The 16,970-nt window shown below is 56.5% G+C and overlaps 1 protein-coding gene across 1 annotated transcript in view; it reads right to left on the reverse strand.

Annotated features, from left to right (window-relative positions):
- The window catches only part of ZFPM1 (zinc finger protein, FOG family member 1), a 35,748-nt gene extending 22,224 nt beyond the window's left edge, over window positions 1-13,524 (reverse strand). The window contains exon 1 of the mRNA XM_064723381.1: window positions 13,392-13,524. Coding sequence (XP_064579451.1) covers window positions 13,392-13,431 — 40 coding nt within the window. The 5' untranslated portion in view covers window positions 13,432-13,524. The remainder of the gene's footprint in view (window positions 1-13,391) is intronic.
- Window positions 13,525-16,970: the final 3,446 nt, after the last annotated feature.

The following is a 16,970-nucleotide window of genomic DNA, read 5'->3' on the forward strand; positions in this document are numbered from 1 at the left end:
AACTGAATTACTGAGGCTGGTTTTACAGAGAGGGGAAGAGCCAAAAAACGCTCCCTTCCAAGATACTCCGCTTCGACGATTAACTCTTCTCCCTCCCTCCTTTTTTTTATTGATAACGAGCAAGGATTTTTTTTTTTTTACTTCTTTTTCCTCTTTTTTCCCCTCAAAAAAAAAAAATTAAAATAAAAAGGCAGTGACTGTACAAAGTTGCAGGGAGCTGTGGCCGTGTCAGCAGGGCTGGGCCGAGGGTCGGCATTCCCAGGGAAACCCGGCGTTATCCAGGTAATGATTTGATCACTGCACTCCAATTAAGGCTCTCCCAGCGCAGGAACAATAAAGCTTTTCTTGATTCTTTGTGCTTAGCTGGTAAATTAAATAAAAGGCAAAAGAATATAGGGAATCAAGGAGGAGGAGGAGGAAGGGGGGGACTTTTCCAAGCTGCCAAGAGCGAGACCCTGGGCGCTCGGAGAGCCGGCACGGAGACAAGAGCAAAGTGATAAGAGGCCTTGATAACAGATAGAAAATAGCAACAGCCACAGACTTTCCCACCGGCTCTGGAGCAGGGAGGAGGAGGAGGAAGAGGAGGAGGAGGAGTTCCCATGGTGGAAAGCAGGTCCTGGATTGGGAACACGTGCAGGCTGGTGGCAACCTGCCTTCGCCGGCTGGCGCTCGGCGCTGCTGTCAGGTCCAAGTGTTTATTTTTAAATACGAATTTAAATAAAATTTCCCATCCGACTCCTTTCCAATTCCCATCTCTGGAAGCGTTCAAGGCCAGGTTGGACGGGGCTGGGAGCAACCTGGGCTAAATGGAATGTGTCCCTGCCCGTGGAGGGGGAGGAAGGAGATGAGCTTTAAGGTCCTTCCAACCTAAACCATTCTGGGAATCCACAACCCTTATTTCTAAAAATAAAAATTCCTCCAAGTCCCATCGGGCAGGGGATGAGTCCAAGGAGGGCTCCAGGAGTCAGGGAATGAGAGACAGAGCCTGGACCTGGGTGAACTCACATCCCAAACCTTCTCTCCAGGCACCCCAAAGCTCAGCCTTGGCTCTGGGGGGGACAGTGGGGACATCCCAGCTGTGCCAGGGCTTCCTGAGGGATATTCCAGCTCCACCAGGCAGGCAGCATAATGGAGGATCCCTTCTCCATCCTTCCAGCTCCTCCTCATCTCTGTGCTAGCACCATAATAATAATAATAATAATAATAATAATAATAATAATAATAAATACCAAGCCAAAAGTAGGTAGGCAGGGCTCCAAACCAGGTTTTGGGATGCACAAAGCATCACCAGGATACTCATCCATCACCTCATGCTGGAAATGCAGGAATTTCACTCGGGCATCGCTTCCTCTCTGCCCTAAATCACCTCTTTTCCCCTAAATGATGGAGCCAAGAGCAAAGTGCTGCAGGAGCAGGGCAGAATTCCTCGGGGAAAGGTGTTCCCGGTGCCAGTCCCAGCTGCTCCTTGAGCAAAGGCAGCCCTGGTGCTTTGGTGGGACCCGCAGCATCCCGGGATTCCCCAGGGTCTGGCGGCAGGGCCGTGCCAGAAACACCCGGAGAACAACCCGGGCTGCAAATGCTGCAACCCCGGTATCTGATGGGCCACCCGCCCGCTCTTCTCACCCAATTCCTCCCTGGGCCCTGCCGATGTTTGTTTTACCAACGACCTCGGCTGCTCCCCAGTTGGACCGGGAATGCCAAGCCGGGACAAAGAAACTGGTGCTGAATCTCCCCCCGGTGATGCTGCACTCGATTCCAACAGTCTGGGGTCTGTTTGGGTGGAAAAAGGGGTTTTTTGGAGCACAAATCAGCCCCTCCATCCCCTATCAGGCCAGGCTGTTCCCATGGGTATCTCCCCATGAAAGATCAGCCCCGTGCACGGAGCTGATAGAGGCTGGGGCCGGCCCCAGGGGGCTTTATCTCAAATTTGGGGCCCTTCTCCATCACCTCCAGATAAAGCTCACCCTGACCCTGCCCGTGGTGCTCTGGGGGAAAAGGGCAAGGAGAAAAGAGTATGGTTGGAGAATCAGAAGGTGCAGGGGGGGATTTATAATGTATTGATCATGATTTGGTATTAAATTATTAGTGGTTTATCCAGGAGGTGGTAGGGATGCTGGGATTGCTGATGGGGGGATATTTATAATAATTACAAATTAATTTTATAGACTTATTACATTTTTGTATTCAGGCCTAATTTATCCCAGAGGGGAATAGGGGACAGAGGAGCTGGGTGATGCTGTAATTCTTGATGGGAAGATGCTCCAACAGCTCATGAGGGGCTTTATATTGATTAATATTATTACACTGATAATCTATTAGGCCTAATTTATACCAGGAAGGGGAATAAAGGGTGGTGGGGGAATAGAGATGGTCAGGGGATGGAGGGGGTGGGTGATGCTGCCATTGCTCGTGGGATGGTATTTACAATAACTGTTAAATTTATAATAATGATTACATTTAAAATAATGATTACATTTAAAATATACTTAGGCCTAGTTTTTCCAGGAGGGGAACAAAGGACAGAGTGGGAATGGAGGTGTTGGGAAGGCTGGGATTTCTTGGGATGGGATGGGATGCTGCCATTTCTCGTGGGATGGCATTTACAATAATTGTTAAATTTATAATAATGATTACATTTAAAATAACGATTACATTTATAATAATGATTACATTTATAATAAACTTAGGCCTAATTTTTCCGGGAGGGGAGTGAAGGACAGGGTAGGAACGGAAGTGTTGGGAAGACTGGGATTTCTCGGGATGGGATGGGATGGAATGGAATGTGATGGGATGCTCCAGTGACTGCTGGATAGCTGCTCTGTCCCAACCACCACAGCCTGGTCTGGTGGAAGGTCCCTGCCCTGGATTTGGATACTTCCCCCACCTGGAATAAAGAAGAGCTTCAAGTTCCTTCCCAACCCAAACCATTCCAGGGCGAAATCCAGAACCCTCCCCATGGGACGGAGCCCCCCGGAGCATCCCTCGGTGCTGTGCTGCCCCAGGGGAGCCCCCCAGGGAAGAGCAGGAGCGGGGAGAGGCCGAGCCTGAGAAAAAGCAGCGCTGCTGATAGGGGAGGGATTGGTTTCAGCCGGAGCTGCTCGCGCTGCCAAGCCCAGGCGGGATCGCGGCGGGTGCAGTTACTGAACATTCATCACTGCCTGAACTCTGTAACTTTATCAGCAGCGAGCGGCGCCAGCGCCGGCCCCGCCAGCCCCGGCTCCGATGGGCCGATAAAGCACCGAGAGATTCCGGGAGATTGGGGCGCTCCGGGGGCCGCCATTCCCAACGGGGACCGCCGGCGCATCCAGCGGGCAGGGGAGGCAGCCGGGCAACGGAGCCGGGGACAATGACAATGGAGTGACTTTAGGTTTCAGATGGGCTCGATAAGGCCCTGATAGATTTGGAGAGAGGAGAGAGCGGAATGGAGCCGTGCCGGGCGCGGAGGATGGATGGATGGGGATGCTCCAGAGAAGGGATGCGCTGAACGTGGCCTGGAGAGCGCACGGAGCCACCACAGGAGCACAGCGGGGAAACTGAGGCAGCTGCTGAGACTGGGAGAGAAGGACCAGTCCTGCCTGGGGCTGTCTCCATCCAAAGCCCATCCAAGAGCAGTGGGAGGCGTTTGTCCCCATGGTGATCCAGGATGCGGGCTGGATACGCAAAGAAATTCCATCCAGGAAGATCAGGCTCCAAGCATGCCATCCCTGCTCCCTGCCAGAGGGTGGAACTGGGGTAAAAGCCCTCAATGCCAGCCCTGCTCCCTGCCAGAGAGCGGAACTGGGGGAAAAGCCCTCAATTTGGATACTTCTCCCATCTGGAATAAAGACATTCCAGGCGGGAATGGCTGGGGGTGGGGATGCTCAGGCAGCACTTGAGCACATCAATAGCAGGTGACAGCGAGGACAGAGGTCAAGCTCTGGGCTAATCCAGCGACAAATTACCCTGAGATGCCGAGCTGGAGCCATCCCCCTTCCTGTGGGAAGCGCCTCCAGGTGCTGCCAGGTCCATCCCACTCCCAAAAGCGATGGAAAGGGAACAGGGATGGTTTTCAGTGTCCACCCCAAGGCTTTCAATCTGTGGCAGCCCTGGGTGACAACAAGGCCCGAGGGATGAGGACAAGGATGGGGACAAGGATGGGGACAAGGATGGGGACAAGGATGGGGACAAGGGGGCCTCAGCAAAGATGCTCTGGCTGGGATGTCCCTGCTGCTCCCAGTCCCACAGGATGCCCCATCCCAGCTCCCAGAGCCATCCTGGAGCACTCCAGGACAACCAGCAGGAACCGTGGGGGCTCCAGGGGCAGGGAAGGACCCTCGGAGGGCACAGCCAGGTTGGGTGGCCCAGCTGAGAGCAGCTGGCACCAAACCTGGCACATGGAGATCCCTGGGACAGCGCTGCTCCCAGAATCCTTCCCAATTCTCCTCTTCCTCCAACTCCCAGCCCTTCTCCTGCCCAGCTCCGTGGACACCGAGTTCTCTCCGTGCAAACGTGCCTGTGCTGCCTCTCTCTCTTTCTTTTTTCTAATTTTTTTTTTTTTCCTGTTCTTGGCATTTTGGTGGAGCGAGATAAGAGCGAAAAACAACAGAGCTGCCCGGAGAGTGAAAAAGGGAGATAGATAACGCAGATACCGACTCCTACACAAAACAGTCCTGGCTTTATCTCTGCTTTTTATCACAGTTCCCCTAAAAAAAATAAAGAGAGCAGCCCAACTGGAATGGGGCAGCACATTAAAAAATGAACTTTATACTGTTTGCTCTTTAGTTTTATATTTAGATGAAACAAACTCAGAGAGGCTCGTGGTCGATACCTGCTCCAAGCTAAGGAGTCTGGAAGCTCTGTTTGCTCCAGTGGGGATGAGGGAGGAAAGGCAAGGAGCTGAGTGTGGATGGGGCAGAGGGATGAGTATCCAGGGCAGCATCCTGCAGAGATGGAGAAACGGAGATGCTTCCTGAGCATCCCTGGTGCTGCCAGCTTGGGGACAGATCCCACCTGCAGGATCCTGGCCATGTGGCACAGCTGGCAAAGCCCTGCCCATGATGGGAGCAGGTCCCTGGGTGCAGGAACAGCATCTCCATCCCACCACAGAGCTGCCCTACCTCACCCACAAGGTTCCCAAAAATCCTTTGTACCCCCTATTCCTGAGGGCACCTCACAGGGCTCTGCCTCCCAGCTGGGAAGGGCATTTCGGAGCAGCAAAATCCCAACTCCCAGGGCACGGCCAGAAAGAGGGAAGGAAAGAGAAAAAAAAAATAAAAATAAAAATGGACTGGAGGTTTTTCCCTCCCCTCGCACTCCCTTCCCTACCTTCTTTTTGAAAAACATAATTTATCTGTGTATTATCAAGAAATCCAGACACTTTAATCAGTGAGCTATGAAGTCAGTATTTCCATTCTTATCTAGCGGAGGAGTGGAAATGGAGAGCAGATAGGCAGCTCCGAGCCCGGCCGTGGTGGGGAATGTTAATGGGAGGAGCGGCGGAGCCATTGGCTACCGAGCTGCCGCTATCGCTGCCATTATCGCGCCCTTATCGCCGCAACCATCGCAGCGCAGTAATGGGGCCAGTTCAACTTTCCGCATTATCATAGGAGCTGCGAGTAGCATGAGAGGCCTCGGCTGGGAGACGGAGAAGAGAGAGAGAGAGAGAGAGAGAGAGAGAGCGGCCAAACTTCCCGGCGGAGCAGGGAGGGGAGGGAAGAGCGGCTTTTCCTGCCCGCCGTGCCCTCCCGGCATGGGGATGCTCTGCCTGAGGCTCCCGGTCCCACATTCCCAAAGCTCCGGGGGAACATCTCCAAAGACCCGGGGACTGACTCCTTGAGCATCACAAAGCTCTGGGTATCAACCCTGAGGCACAGCCCCAAACCCCAGGCATTGACCCACAGAAGCATCCCCAAAACCCTGGCACCAATCTCATCAAACATCCCAAAACCCCTGGGTATCAATCCTAAGGCACATCCCCAAACCCCAGGCACTGACCCACAGAAGTATCCCCAAAACTGCAGGCACCAATCTCATCAAACATCTCAAAACCCTGGGTATCAATCCTAAGGCACATTCCCAAATCCCAGGCACTGACCCAGAAGCATCCCCAAACAGCACCAATCCTGGGGTATCAACCAGGCATTCCAATCCAGCATACCAAGCTCCCAAACGCACAATCTCATCAACATCCCAAACCCTGGTATCAATCCTAAGGCACATCCCCAAACCCCAGGCACTGACCCACAGAAGTATCCCCAAAACTGCAGGCACCAATCGCTGTGTGTATCAACCCTAAGGCACATCCCCAAACCCCAGGCACTGACCCACAGAAGTAACCCCAAAATCCCTGGCACCAATCTCATCGAACATCAAGTTGTTTTTCACTCTTATCTCGCTCCACCCAAAGCCCTGGGTACCATCCCAAGGCACATTCCCGACCCTGCTGAGCATCCCCCCCAAAGGTTCAGGCACAGCCTCAAGGTGCATCCCCAAACTCCTTCAAGCATCCATAAATTCCTGGGCACTCAGCCCAAGGCGCATCCTTAAAGCTCCAGGCACTGAATCTGTGGGGAATCCCCAAAGTCCAGGGTGCCAAACACTCCCAAAATCCTGGGCACCGACCCCAAAACCCATCCCTAAAGCAAGAGGTACTGACCCCATCAAACATCCCCAAACTCTGGGTTTGCATTCCCAAAACTGCAGGCACCATTCCTAAATATTCCCAAAACTCCAGGCACCGACCTCACTGAACATCCCAAAAGTCTCCAGGCACTGACCCACCAAGCATTCCCAAAAACACAGGAACCAATCCTAAATACTGCCAAAGCTCCAGGCACTGACCCCATCGAACATCCCAAAAGTCTCCAGGCACTAACCCCATCAAGCATTCCCAAAAATCCTAAATACTGCCAAAGTTCCAGGCACTGACCGCAATGAACATCCCAAAACCCAGCACTAACCCCATCAAGCATTCCCAAAAATCCTAAATACTGCCAAAGTTCCAGGCACTGACCGCAATGAACATCCCAAAACCCACACACTGACCCCAAAATCTCCCAGCCATGGCCTTATTGAGGTTCCCAAAGCTCTGGGACCCCAACCCCACTGAGCATCCCCAAGGCAGTGACAGCAAGGCACATCCCCAAATGCTGGGGTCAGGCTCCCAGCTGGCCAAGGCCGAGGGAAAACAATGGATGCACATTTCATCAGATGGACAAACCCGAGGAGCACATTTCCTCCACGCGCTATCGAAGGGGAGATGTCAAGAAAATATGTTGATGTGAGAAAGAGGAGATAAAGAATTATTTTGGAGGAAAAAAGCCGTGGAAGGCTCTTATCTGGAGTGACTCATAGGCACACACTCCTTAACCCCACTGCAGCCCAAGGTCAGCAGTTGCATTCCTTTCGGCATTTCAGCCCTTCCAAAAAAACATGTTGCTGCAGGAACAATGTGGAGCCTTTACCGGGCAGCCATCGGAAGAGGGAACTGTATTACCCCGAAACACTTGAACTTTCCTGATAAAAGGAGCAGCAGGACACAGCCCGGCCAAGCTGGAGCGGCCAAAAGCCCTGAGTCAGGCAGCAGAAGCAGTCATGGGATGTGGCGCAGAAAAAAGAGGGAGATATTGGCCTGCTGCTCCCATTGCAGCTCTTCTCCAAAGTGGGGGAGCTGATTTCTTGGCCCCATGGGAAGGAAAAAAATCCACATCCTCAGCATGGAGTGTGGTGCAGGGCAGGCACAGAGGCCTTTTCCAATTGATCTCCTCCAATGTTGAATTCTGAGGAGCTCCAGGTTCCTCACTCCTGCCCGTTGCTCACATCTCTCTCCCTGGGCAGAGTCGGCTCTCAGCCCTGGCTGTGCCTCTGTGGAAGCTCTGGGCTGGTTTTCCCTCCACAGCAACGCCCCATCCAGTGTTTCCCAAGGCGGATCATGTTTTTCTTTTTGCAGCAGGATGGATGGAAAACATCCTCAAAACATCCTCTTCCTTCGGCCAGCACGGCTGCGTTTGACCCCAAATCCAGCAGCACCAGCAGCTCCATCCCCAGCCCTGCTGCTCCCACTCTGGGCAGCCTTGTCCTTTCCTCTCCCAGGGACGTGGGTGTCCCCTCAGGGCTGGGAATGTCCCCTGGCACGGAGATTCCTGCCCCAGGATGATGTGGACAGGATGATGCCTTTGGGGTGATGCCTTTGGGGTGCTGCCCCTCTCCAGGAACCCGGGCTCACCTGTGCCGTGGCGCTGCCTCCTTGCACAATTCCTGCAACACCCGTGGGGAAAGGATTGCTTTCCTCCCCAGCCCTGATTGCCGAGCTGGCCGCATCACAACTTGGCCAAAGGGAAAGCTGCAGCTGGCTAGGTGGCCTCGTGATTCACCGTGCAAAATAAGACCTTGCCCAACCTCGCCATCGGGATCCCGAGGTGTAAATCCCGGCTGGAGGTGGCTTCCAGGGGTGCCAGGGACAGTCCATCAGCATGGCTCTGTGCCCACGCTGGGGATGGTGTGGGGGCGTCCCCCGGGGGCTCAGGAGGTGGAAGAGCAGCAGCAGACACAAAACCAACCCAGCCCCAGCGCCCACGGCCCTGGAAGGAGCTGCTGGCAGAGCCTCCTCACCTCCCTCGCCAGGCCCTCGGCAGAACTGGTTTGGCCATGGCCAGCCTGGATCCAGCCCTGGCTCCTTCAGCATCCTCCTCATCCTCTTTTCTCCTGGGGGTGGCCAGGAAGAGCCATCCTGGGATATACCCCCAGCATGGCCTCAAAAGGGCTCACAAGGTTCCCTGGCATCGAGGGATGCAAAGTGCCACAGCTGGCAGGGCACGGGGTGGTGGCACTGGCCAGCAGTGCCATCTCTCCATTCTCCATGGTGGATGGAGCTGTCCCCTTGGCCACCAGCTGCCAACCTTCTCCTGGAGCTGGGGCCTGCAGGGATGCTCACACCTGACTGTGCAAGGGGAGGGAAACTTCTTCCAGCATCACCTGAGGCTGGGGCAGACCCTCCATGGGGCAGGAATGTGTCTGGTGGGAAACACCTGGGGATGGCTGGGAGAACTCCCCACGGTGGGCTCTGCTGGGTGCATCCCACCAGAATCCCATGGGTGTCCCACCAGTATCCTACTGATCCACTGATATCCCACCAGTATCCCACGGGTATCCCACTCATCCACTGATATCCCACCAGTATCCCACGGGTATCCCACCAGTATCCCACGGGTATCCCACTCATCCACTGATATCCCACCAGTATCCCACTGATGTCCCACCAGTCCCTCCCCTATCCCACGATGCTCCCCAGCCCTGGGAGCCCCCAGTGCCACATCCCCGAGGCCGGTGGTGGCAGCCGGGCTGGGCAGAGCCACTGCGGGGGCAGCGGTGCCACAGGGCTCTGCCACCCTCGCCCTGCCAGCTGCTCGGTGCCGCCGCCGCGCCAGGGCTGGCAAAAGCCTCGGGGCTGTTTGCTCAAGAGGGGAGGGGTTGGCAGGCAGGCAGGCAGCGCCCGTGGGTGTCACAGACATGTGGGACACGGGGATGCCACCCTGGGGATGCCAGCAGTGGGGTACAGGGGGATGGGAGGCTGAGGGAGCCCTGGGATGTGCAGAAAATTCCGGTTTTGGAGCAGAGCTGAGAGGCTCTGCTGGCACCCAGCTCATCTCAGGAGCAAACCCTCCCCACCCCATGGAGCACCCCGGGGTAACCCCTCCCCAAACACCCCCACCCCGGAGGCGCGGATGGGGAAACTGAGGCACGGAGGTGGCGGGGATGGAAAAGCGCAGCTGCATCAGAGCGCAGAGGGAAAAACAGGCAAAAAAAAAAATTAAAAATAAAAGCAACCAGCAGAGGAGGTTGAAACAGAGTCACCTGAAAAGGAAGGAGGACTCGGGAGGGAGGGAAGGCAGCGGGAAGGAGCGGGCAGGAGGCGTGCCGGGAGCATCCCACGCCACCGGCTCACCACGCCGCCGCTAAAAATAGACGCTGGGTTGGCCACTGTCATCTTTAAAAGAAACGCGATTTTCCAAGCTCCCCCAAGGGAGGGAAGGACGGGCTCTCCCACGGCCACCCCTGCCCGGCTCCCCCATCCCCTGCCCGGCATCACCGGGGAGCAGCCGAGCGTGCAGGAGAAGAGGAAAAAAATAAAACCAAATAAAAGCACCCGAGCCCAGCACGGCCCATCGAGAGACGGCGGCTTTAACAGCGCAGATCGCGCTCCTTATCTGACACCATCTATTCGCAATTAAAGAAAATCCACATGCAAAAATATGACGGTGTTTTCACCTACCCCCCCCCCCCACCCCAGCCCGTGCGTTCGCTCGGCGGTGCAGAATGGGAGATAACGATCAAAAAAAGTCAAAGCTCTCATCAAACTAATGCAACATCTGCAGCCGATAACAGGAGCTGGGAGAGCTCGGCTTCTCAACCCAGCTCGCTTCACAGAGCACGTGGAGGGGGGCAAAACCACCCCACCACCTTGAGAAACAAAAACACACATGCAGCTGCCCCCCATCAGATAATTAAAGTGCCTGCGTTAATCACATTTGCAGTGGAACAAATTGTTGGAGCCCTTTTGCCCCTCTTTGCTGTGTTTGTTGTTGTAGCGAATCCTGCTCCGGTCTGGTGGGGAGAGATAAGTGCTCCTTATCAGCCCTGGCAATCTCTATCAGGATGGAGATCGGGGCTTGGCGCTTATCGGGAGCTCAGATCTACTGTAGCTGAGCGCAGAATAAAAAGGGAAAAGGAAAAAAAAAAACCACCACCATAAAAAAAATAAAATAATAACCACAAACAGGCCCCTGCAACTATGACAAAACACTCGCTTCCAGCTCGCTTAGGAACAAAAAAAAAATATAATAAAAAATATGTGTATTAAAAGAACAAGGGAGGGGGAGGCACATCAGCGCGATGAGATCAATCTCGCGCTTATCAGCTCTCCCATCGCAGGACCCGGCGCTGTGAAAGCACCGGCAGCTGCCAGAGCCTCGCTCATCAGCTGGGCGCCCGCGCTCCCATGTTTGAAGTTAATAAATATAACAGGCTATCTGGGTTGGAGATCAGCTCCTGCTCCCTATCAGCCCCTCACATCTATCTACCAGCAGAACAAAAGACAGACACACACAAAAAAAAAAAAAAAGAAGAAAGAGAAAGAAAAAAAAAAATAAATCAACCACCCCATAAGGCAGAAGCAGCTGCAGGGAGGTTGGTGGCACAGGCAGGGATGGAAAGAAACTGTCCTCTGCGGGCAGGAACCCCCAGAAATGAAAGGGAGAGATGCTCGGGGTGTTTTCTGCGCTATCGAAAGCCACCATCGCGATGCAATCGGCTCTGAAACCTCCCCAGCGCCGCCGGGGGGGGCTCGGAGGGAGCGAGCGGCACCCCCGGCCCCTCCATCCCCGCTCGGCTCCGGCCCGGAAAGGCAGCGAGGAGAGCAAGGTTAAAGCAGCCGGTTAAATATAGTCCGGTGTCTGATCTCTGCCTTATCTGCGCTGGCGATCGCCCGCTCTCCCGGCGATCTCCCCGCGAGCCTTAATCTGCGCCTCGCATCGGGCTCCAAAAAACAACACAACAAAACCCCAACCCCACAAGAGAAGGCGAAGCCCGAGCGAGAACATCGCGTCACCCAGGAAAATAAAATCAGCAGATACCAATCTGGAGGAGGTTTTTAATGCTCCAGCCGAGATGATAAGGAGGATAGACTTTGTGGAAACAGGTCCGGTGTGTACATGAGAGGAGTCTGGTTACCGGAGCCCTGATTCATGCATACCTTCCCTGATGGAGCAGCGGCAGGGCGCTCTCGCCGCGCTCGCCGCCTCTAATGACTGTTTTCATGTTGACACATACAGGAAGGCTTCCAAGCTCTCAGCTTTTAATCACTTTTGGCCATCGCCGGCGGCCTGAGATCAGCCTCCCACTTTATCATTTCTTCACATCTCTGCAGAAAAGCAGCAGAGGAAGGAGATACGAGGAGCAGCAGCAGCAGCAGCCGCCGCCGCCCGGCCGAGCTGCCACGGCCTCGTCCTGCCCCAGTTTGCCCCGCAAAGTGGGCGCTGGGAGCGGGCATCCCGCAGGATTCCAGCGCTACCGCTCCCAATGCTCCCAGCGCTGCCGGCTGAGCGAGCTGCAGTCACCCAGACGCGGCTTGCTGCCGAAATAAAGCCGCGGAAGTTGGAGAAAGCCAAAGGAGAAAAAGTATCCCGGAAAAAAGAAAAAAAAAAAAAAAAAAAAAAAGAAAGGAGGCAGCTGGGACTATTTTTAACTCTCCCCGGGTAAAAGTCTAGCTGAGCGTTATCACCACAGCAATCACCCCAGGCAGGGAAACAGGTAGGTGCAACTCAGCCTTGCAATTATTTCAGGAGAAAGATAAAGGTAGATTATCACATGGTGGCCAGCCTTCCCTATCCTCCCATCTCCCTCTTATCAGCAGCTTCCATCGACTCGAGGGGGAAAGAAAAAAAACACACACACACACACCGGAGAGGAAGGAGAAAAGCCAAGCTGAGCCCGGCACCAAAAAACTTCCAGCACTTTGCAGGATTCCTCTGCCTTGCTGGTACATCCTCGCTGGAGCAAAACAAGAGCCCGGCCGATGGAAACCCTCGGGAAGCACCATGGCCCAGGGAGGGACAGGGATGTGCCCAGGGAGGGACAGGGATGTGCCCAAAGCCCCGAGGGATCCTGCGGCGCTTCCTCATGGCCACGTCCCACCTGGGCTGGCATGCAGAGCGGCACCTGGGGGGCCAAGGACAGCGTGCCCGGTGGGGAGGATGGCACATGGGCACCACGGGGACGGTGGCACGGCGGGTCCAGCAGCGCCCAGGCAAATGGGGGTCCCCGAGCTGGAAGGGCAGGGTCAGGGCGCTGTCCCCGCGGTGAGCAGCCCCCGGCAGGGCTGGGGTACCCCAGGGAGGATGGGGAGCCCCTGGCAGGGTGAGGAGCCCTCGGCAGGGCTGGCGTGGCCCGGCGGCGATCGGGAGCCCGGGGGGGTTCGGGGAGCCCCCGGCCCTGGCCGCCGGCGCTGGATGGGAGGCAGGCGGGGGAGATAAGATCACAATTTCAGGCCGTCCCGACAGAGCGATGTTATCAGGACGGGACTTGCAGAACGGAATATTTTAAAGCCTTATCGGGGCCCCCATCGGGAGCCGGTACCGGAGCCACCGCGCTGGCGGGGGGGAGGCGGCGCGGGAGGGAGGGGGGAGCGGCGGGGACAGAGACCGAGGCAGGCGAGCGGCCGGTAGCGGGAACGGGCACCCACGGCGGCCGTCCCGGGGGGGTCCCGGCTGTGTCCCGGCAGTACCGGGGGCACCGGGGGAAGGGGTGCGGGAGCGCTGCCGCCGAAGGGGTGGTGCACAAAAATAAGCGGGGAGGGGGCGTGGGTGCGGTGGGTCCAGCAGGGAACGGCGGAAGGGGTGCCGGTAGCGGCCACTCACGTTTGATCTGCCGGGGGTTGCTCTGTTTCCTCCTGGACATCGCTCGGCGAGGGGCGAGCCCGGCGCCCCGGCTGGCGGCTGGGCGGGCGGCAGGTGGGTGGCGGCGGGCGGGCCCCCGGCTGCTCGCATGCCCGCCCGCCCGCCCGCGGGGCCGGGCCGGGGCCGGGGCCGGGGCCGGGCCGGGGCCGGGCCGTGCTCGGCGGAGCGAAGCCGCCGCCGCCGCCGCCGCGGGATTTTCTCAATGGGCGCCGCGCCGGATCAAACCCGCGGAGCGCTCCGGGGGGCGGGGCCAGCGCCGCCGCCGCGGCCACCCATAGGCCCCCGCCCCCCGCCGGCCACGCCCACCGGATGGCGCGCGCGGCGGGGCGGGGCTAACGGCAGAGGGGGCGTGGTCTGGGGGCGCGCTCCCTGCGGGGGCTCCGTGCGCGCTCCCGCCGCGGTCCCCAAAGGGTCCCGAAGGGGTCCCAGCCCCGCTCTGGGAGCACCGTGAGGCTCCAGCCCCTGATTTGGGTCTGGTCCCACCCCGTTAGGTCGGACCCCCCCTTTTGCGTTCCACAACCCATCCTCAGCATCCCGAAATTCCCCTTTGGGGTCTTCCATCCTTCTTTGGGTTCCCCAGATTCCCCTCTGGGATCCCTTGTGACTCTCTGGAAGCTCCTGCACTCCCAGCAATTCCCCCGCTGGGACCTCAGTGCCCTCACTGAGGTAGATCCTCAAAGCCTCTTATGGGAACCCCCAAACCTTCTGTGGGGTCCCCAGGGCCTCTTTTGGATCCCTTGGAACCCCTCTCGTTTCCAGATGAATGGTCCAAAACCTCCCTCTTATGACTTCCATGGGGTCGGGGACACCCCAGGATGCCCTGAGGGGGTGTGGGTGTCCTGGGGTCCCCTTTGGCATCATCCCAGCCAGGTGACCTGTGAGCATGAAGAAATTTTGGGTTGAAATGTGGGTTAAGCAGGAGCCACTTAGATTTTGAATCCATGATGGGAATATTATCCTGTGAAAAACAACAATTTCTCCCAAACTGGACCTTGCCCATGGCTGACCTTGGATCAGGGGGATTAGGTGGTGATGGCTGATGGTCCCCAAGTAATGATGAAGTTTTTGGATCATTGCCAGTGGTGAAGGCTGGTGGTCCCCAAACCTTGATGGGTTTTTTGATCATTGCCAGTGGTGAAGGCTGGTGGTCCCCAAATAATGATGGATCAATGGAGGAGGCTGTGGAGACATGGCACAGCTCGGTCATATCCCTTCTCCATCTATCCCCAGACATGGGATGTGCTTTTTTCCCCCCTTTTCTTTTTCTTTTTTTAAAAGGGTTTTTAATTAACTTCCTGTTTCAATGGTGGGATAATGAGTTTTAAGCAGCGCATGATTCCAGTAAAGAGGTCAAACCGGCAATGAGGATGTCAAAAGAAATTAAGTTAGGAATTAAGAAGAAATCCAGGGGAGAAAAAAACCCCAATCAAACCAATGGAAGGAGGGAGATGCTGGTGAGGACAAGGCTCTCTGGCTGACCACCCCCCAAAACCGTCCTGGTGGTGCCTTTCACCTCAAATGGCCTCGAATCGCTGCCTTCCTGGAGACCATCGCTGGAGACCATCCCTGGAACCATCCCCTGGGGGGGCAGCTCTGCTTGTGGAGCCTCTCCCCTTCCTCCCAGCCAAGGCTCCTTTTTCCTGCCCAAAATATCCTATTTTAGGGTTTTTTCTTGTCGTAAGAGGGAGGACTGGCATCGCTTTGCCTGTGGAGCCCGCAGTGGGCTCTGCTCCGTGCCAGCCGTGATGGTTCTGCCTCCTGAGGGGATCCCAAACCCATCCCAGCCCTTTCGGGGGTCCCCGGGGTCCCCCCGGCTCTGCTGTGGGGATTTGGGGGCTGGGGGCACGGCAGATCCAGCGGGTTCCTCCGGCACATCCATGGATGTCCCCCGTGGTACCCACCTGGTGTGTTTGCTTATGCAGAGATAATTAGACAAGCGTTTAATTAAACACAGCATCGTTAATTGCGCGGGTTTGAGGGGCTGGGGGGAGCGAACACCGACGAGGTGCCCAAATTTCCTCTGCCCAGGAGGCAGCAGAGGGATGGGGGCTGTCCATGGCTCTTTGTGCTGGAAGAAGGGGTGGCAGCATCATGAGGGGACATTGTCACACCCACGAGGGGCTGCATTCCCCCCCAAAAAAGCCCCAAAATCCTTGCTGGAGCTGATGGGTGCTGCCACCCTGCCCTTGGCAGCAAAGCAAACAGGGTTGCAGTCATTCCCCTGGCCAAAATGTCCCTTTAATTCCCTTTCTGGCACCATCCCAGAGCCACCTGGACCCCTCAGGGGTGACAATTCTCAGTCTTGACCAGCACCCAAGGGCTGCATCCCTGCCAATGTCCCTTTAATTCCCTTTCTGGCACCATCCCAGAGCACCTAGACCCTCCAGAGGTGACAATTCTCTATCTCCACCACCACCCAAGAGCTGCATCCTGGCCAATGTCCCTTTAATTCCCTTTCTGGCACCATCCCAGAGCACCTAGACCCTCCAGAGGTGACAATTCTCTATCTCCACCACCACCCAAGGGCTGCATCCCGGCCAATGTCCCTTTAATTCCTTTTTAGCACCATCCCAGAGCCACCTGGACCCTCCAGGGGTGACAATTCTCAGTCTCAACCACCATCCAAAGGCTGCATCCTGACACAGGGATGTCCCCAAATGCCACATCCCGACACAGGGATGTCCCCAAATGCCACATCCAGCCCCCAAATGCCACATCCCGACACAGGGATGTCCCCAAATGCCACATCCCGCCGCCCCATCCCCCGGGGGCACCCATGGGTGGCCCTGCACGGGGACAGGCGGCGCGGTGGCGGTGCCAGTGGCAGGGCTGGGTGTCTCCCTGCTCCCTTCCCGAGGCCGTGCTGGTTGCAGGGGAGCCGAACAAACAGCGTGTTTTCCCGAGGAGTGAATTACACGCCTGCAGAGCAGAGATAATGCGGGAGCAGCCGTTCCCCCCATTGTGAGCGAGGTGACATCTTTTTATGGAGCTGTGTACATTTGTATTAGTGCCAATTAATCTGCCCTGATATTATTAGAGACGCGGCGAGAGGAGGCGGCGGCGGCGCAGGAATGTCAATGGGAAGAGCCAGGCGCTGCCTCTGCCAGATTTCAGGGTTCAGGGGGGAATTTTGGGGGGCTGTGCTGAGCCCCCGGTGCCACTGCCCGCTGGCACGGTCTGCCAATGCCCCAAACTCAGCTTTTTACCGCTCAAAATATCCAATTTTAGGCGGTTTTGTGGTCCCAAGAGGGAGGACTGGCATCACCTGCAGAAGGGCCCTGCCACCTGCTGGCAGGAGAACCCGGCCCTGGGTGCCACTTGTCACCCGCCCTGGCTCAGCCTCGGGTGGCTGCCAACAGCCCGGGGTCCTTGGCACAGCTTGGGCACAGCTTGGGCATGGATGTGACACGGGTGGGACGGGGCAGGAGCAAAGCCTGGGCACGGTTTGGGCACGGTTTGGGCACGGTTTGGGCATGGTTTGGGAATGGTTTGGGCACGGTTTGGGCATGTTCCTCCCTGACTTGGGCATGTCCCACTGCT

This window comes from Zonotrichia leucophrys, chromosome 11 (assembly GCF_028769735.1).
Source record: "Zonotrichia leucophrys gambelii isolate GWCS_2022_RI chromosome 11, RI_Zleu_2.0, whole genome shotgun sequence".
Taxonomy (NCBI): Eukaryota; Metazoa; Chordata; class Aves; order Passeriformes; family Passerellidae; genus Zonotrichia; species Zonotrichia leucophrys.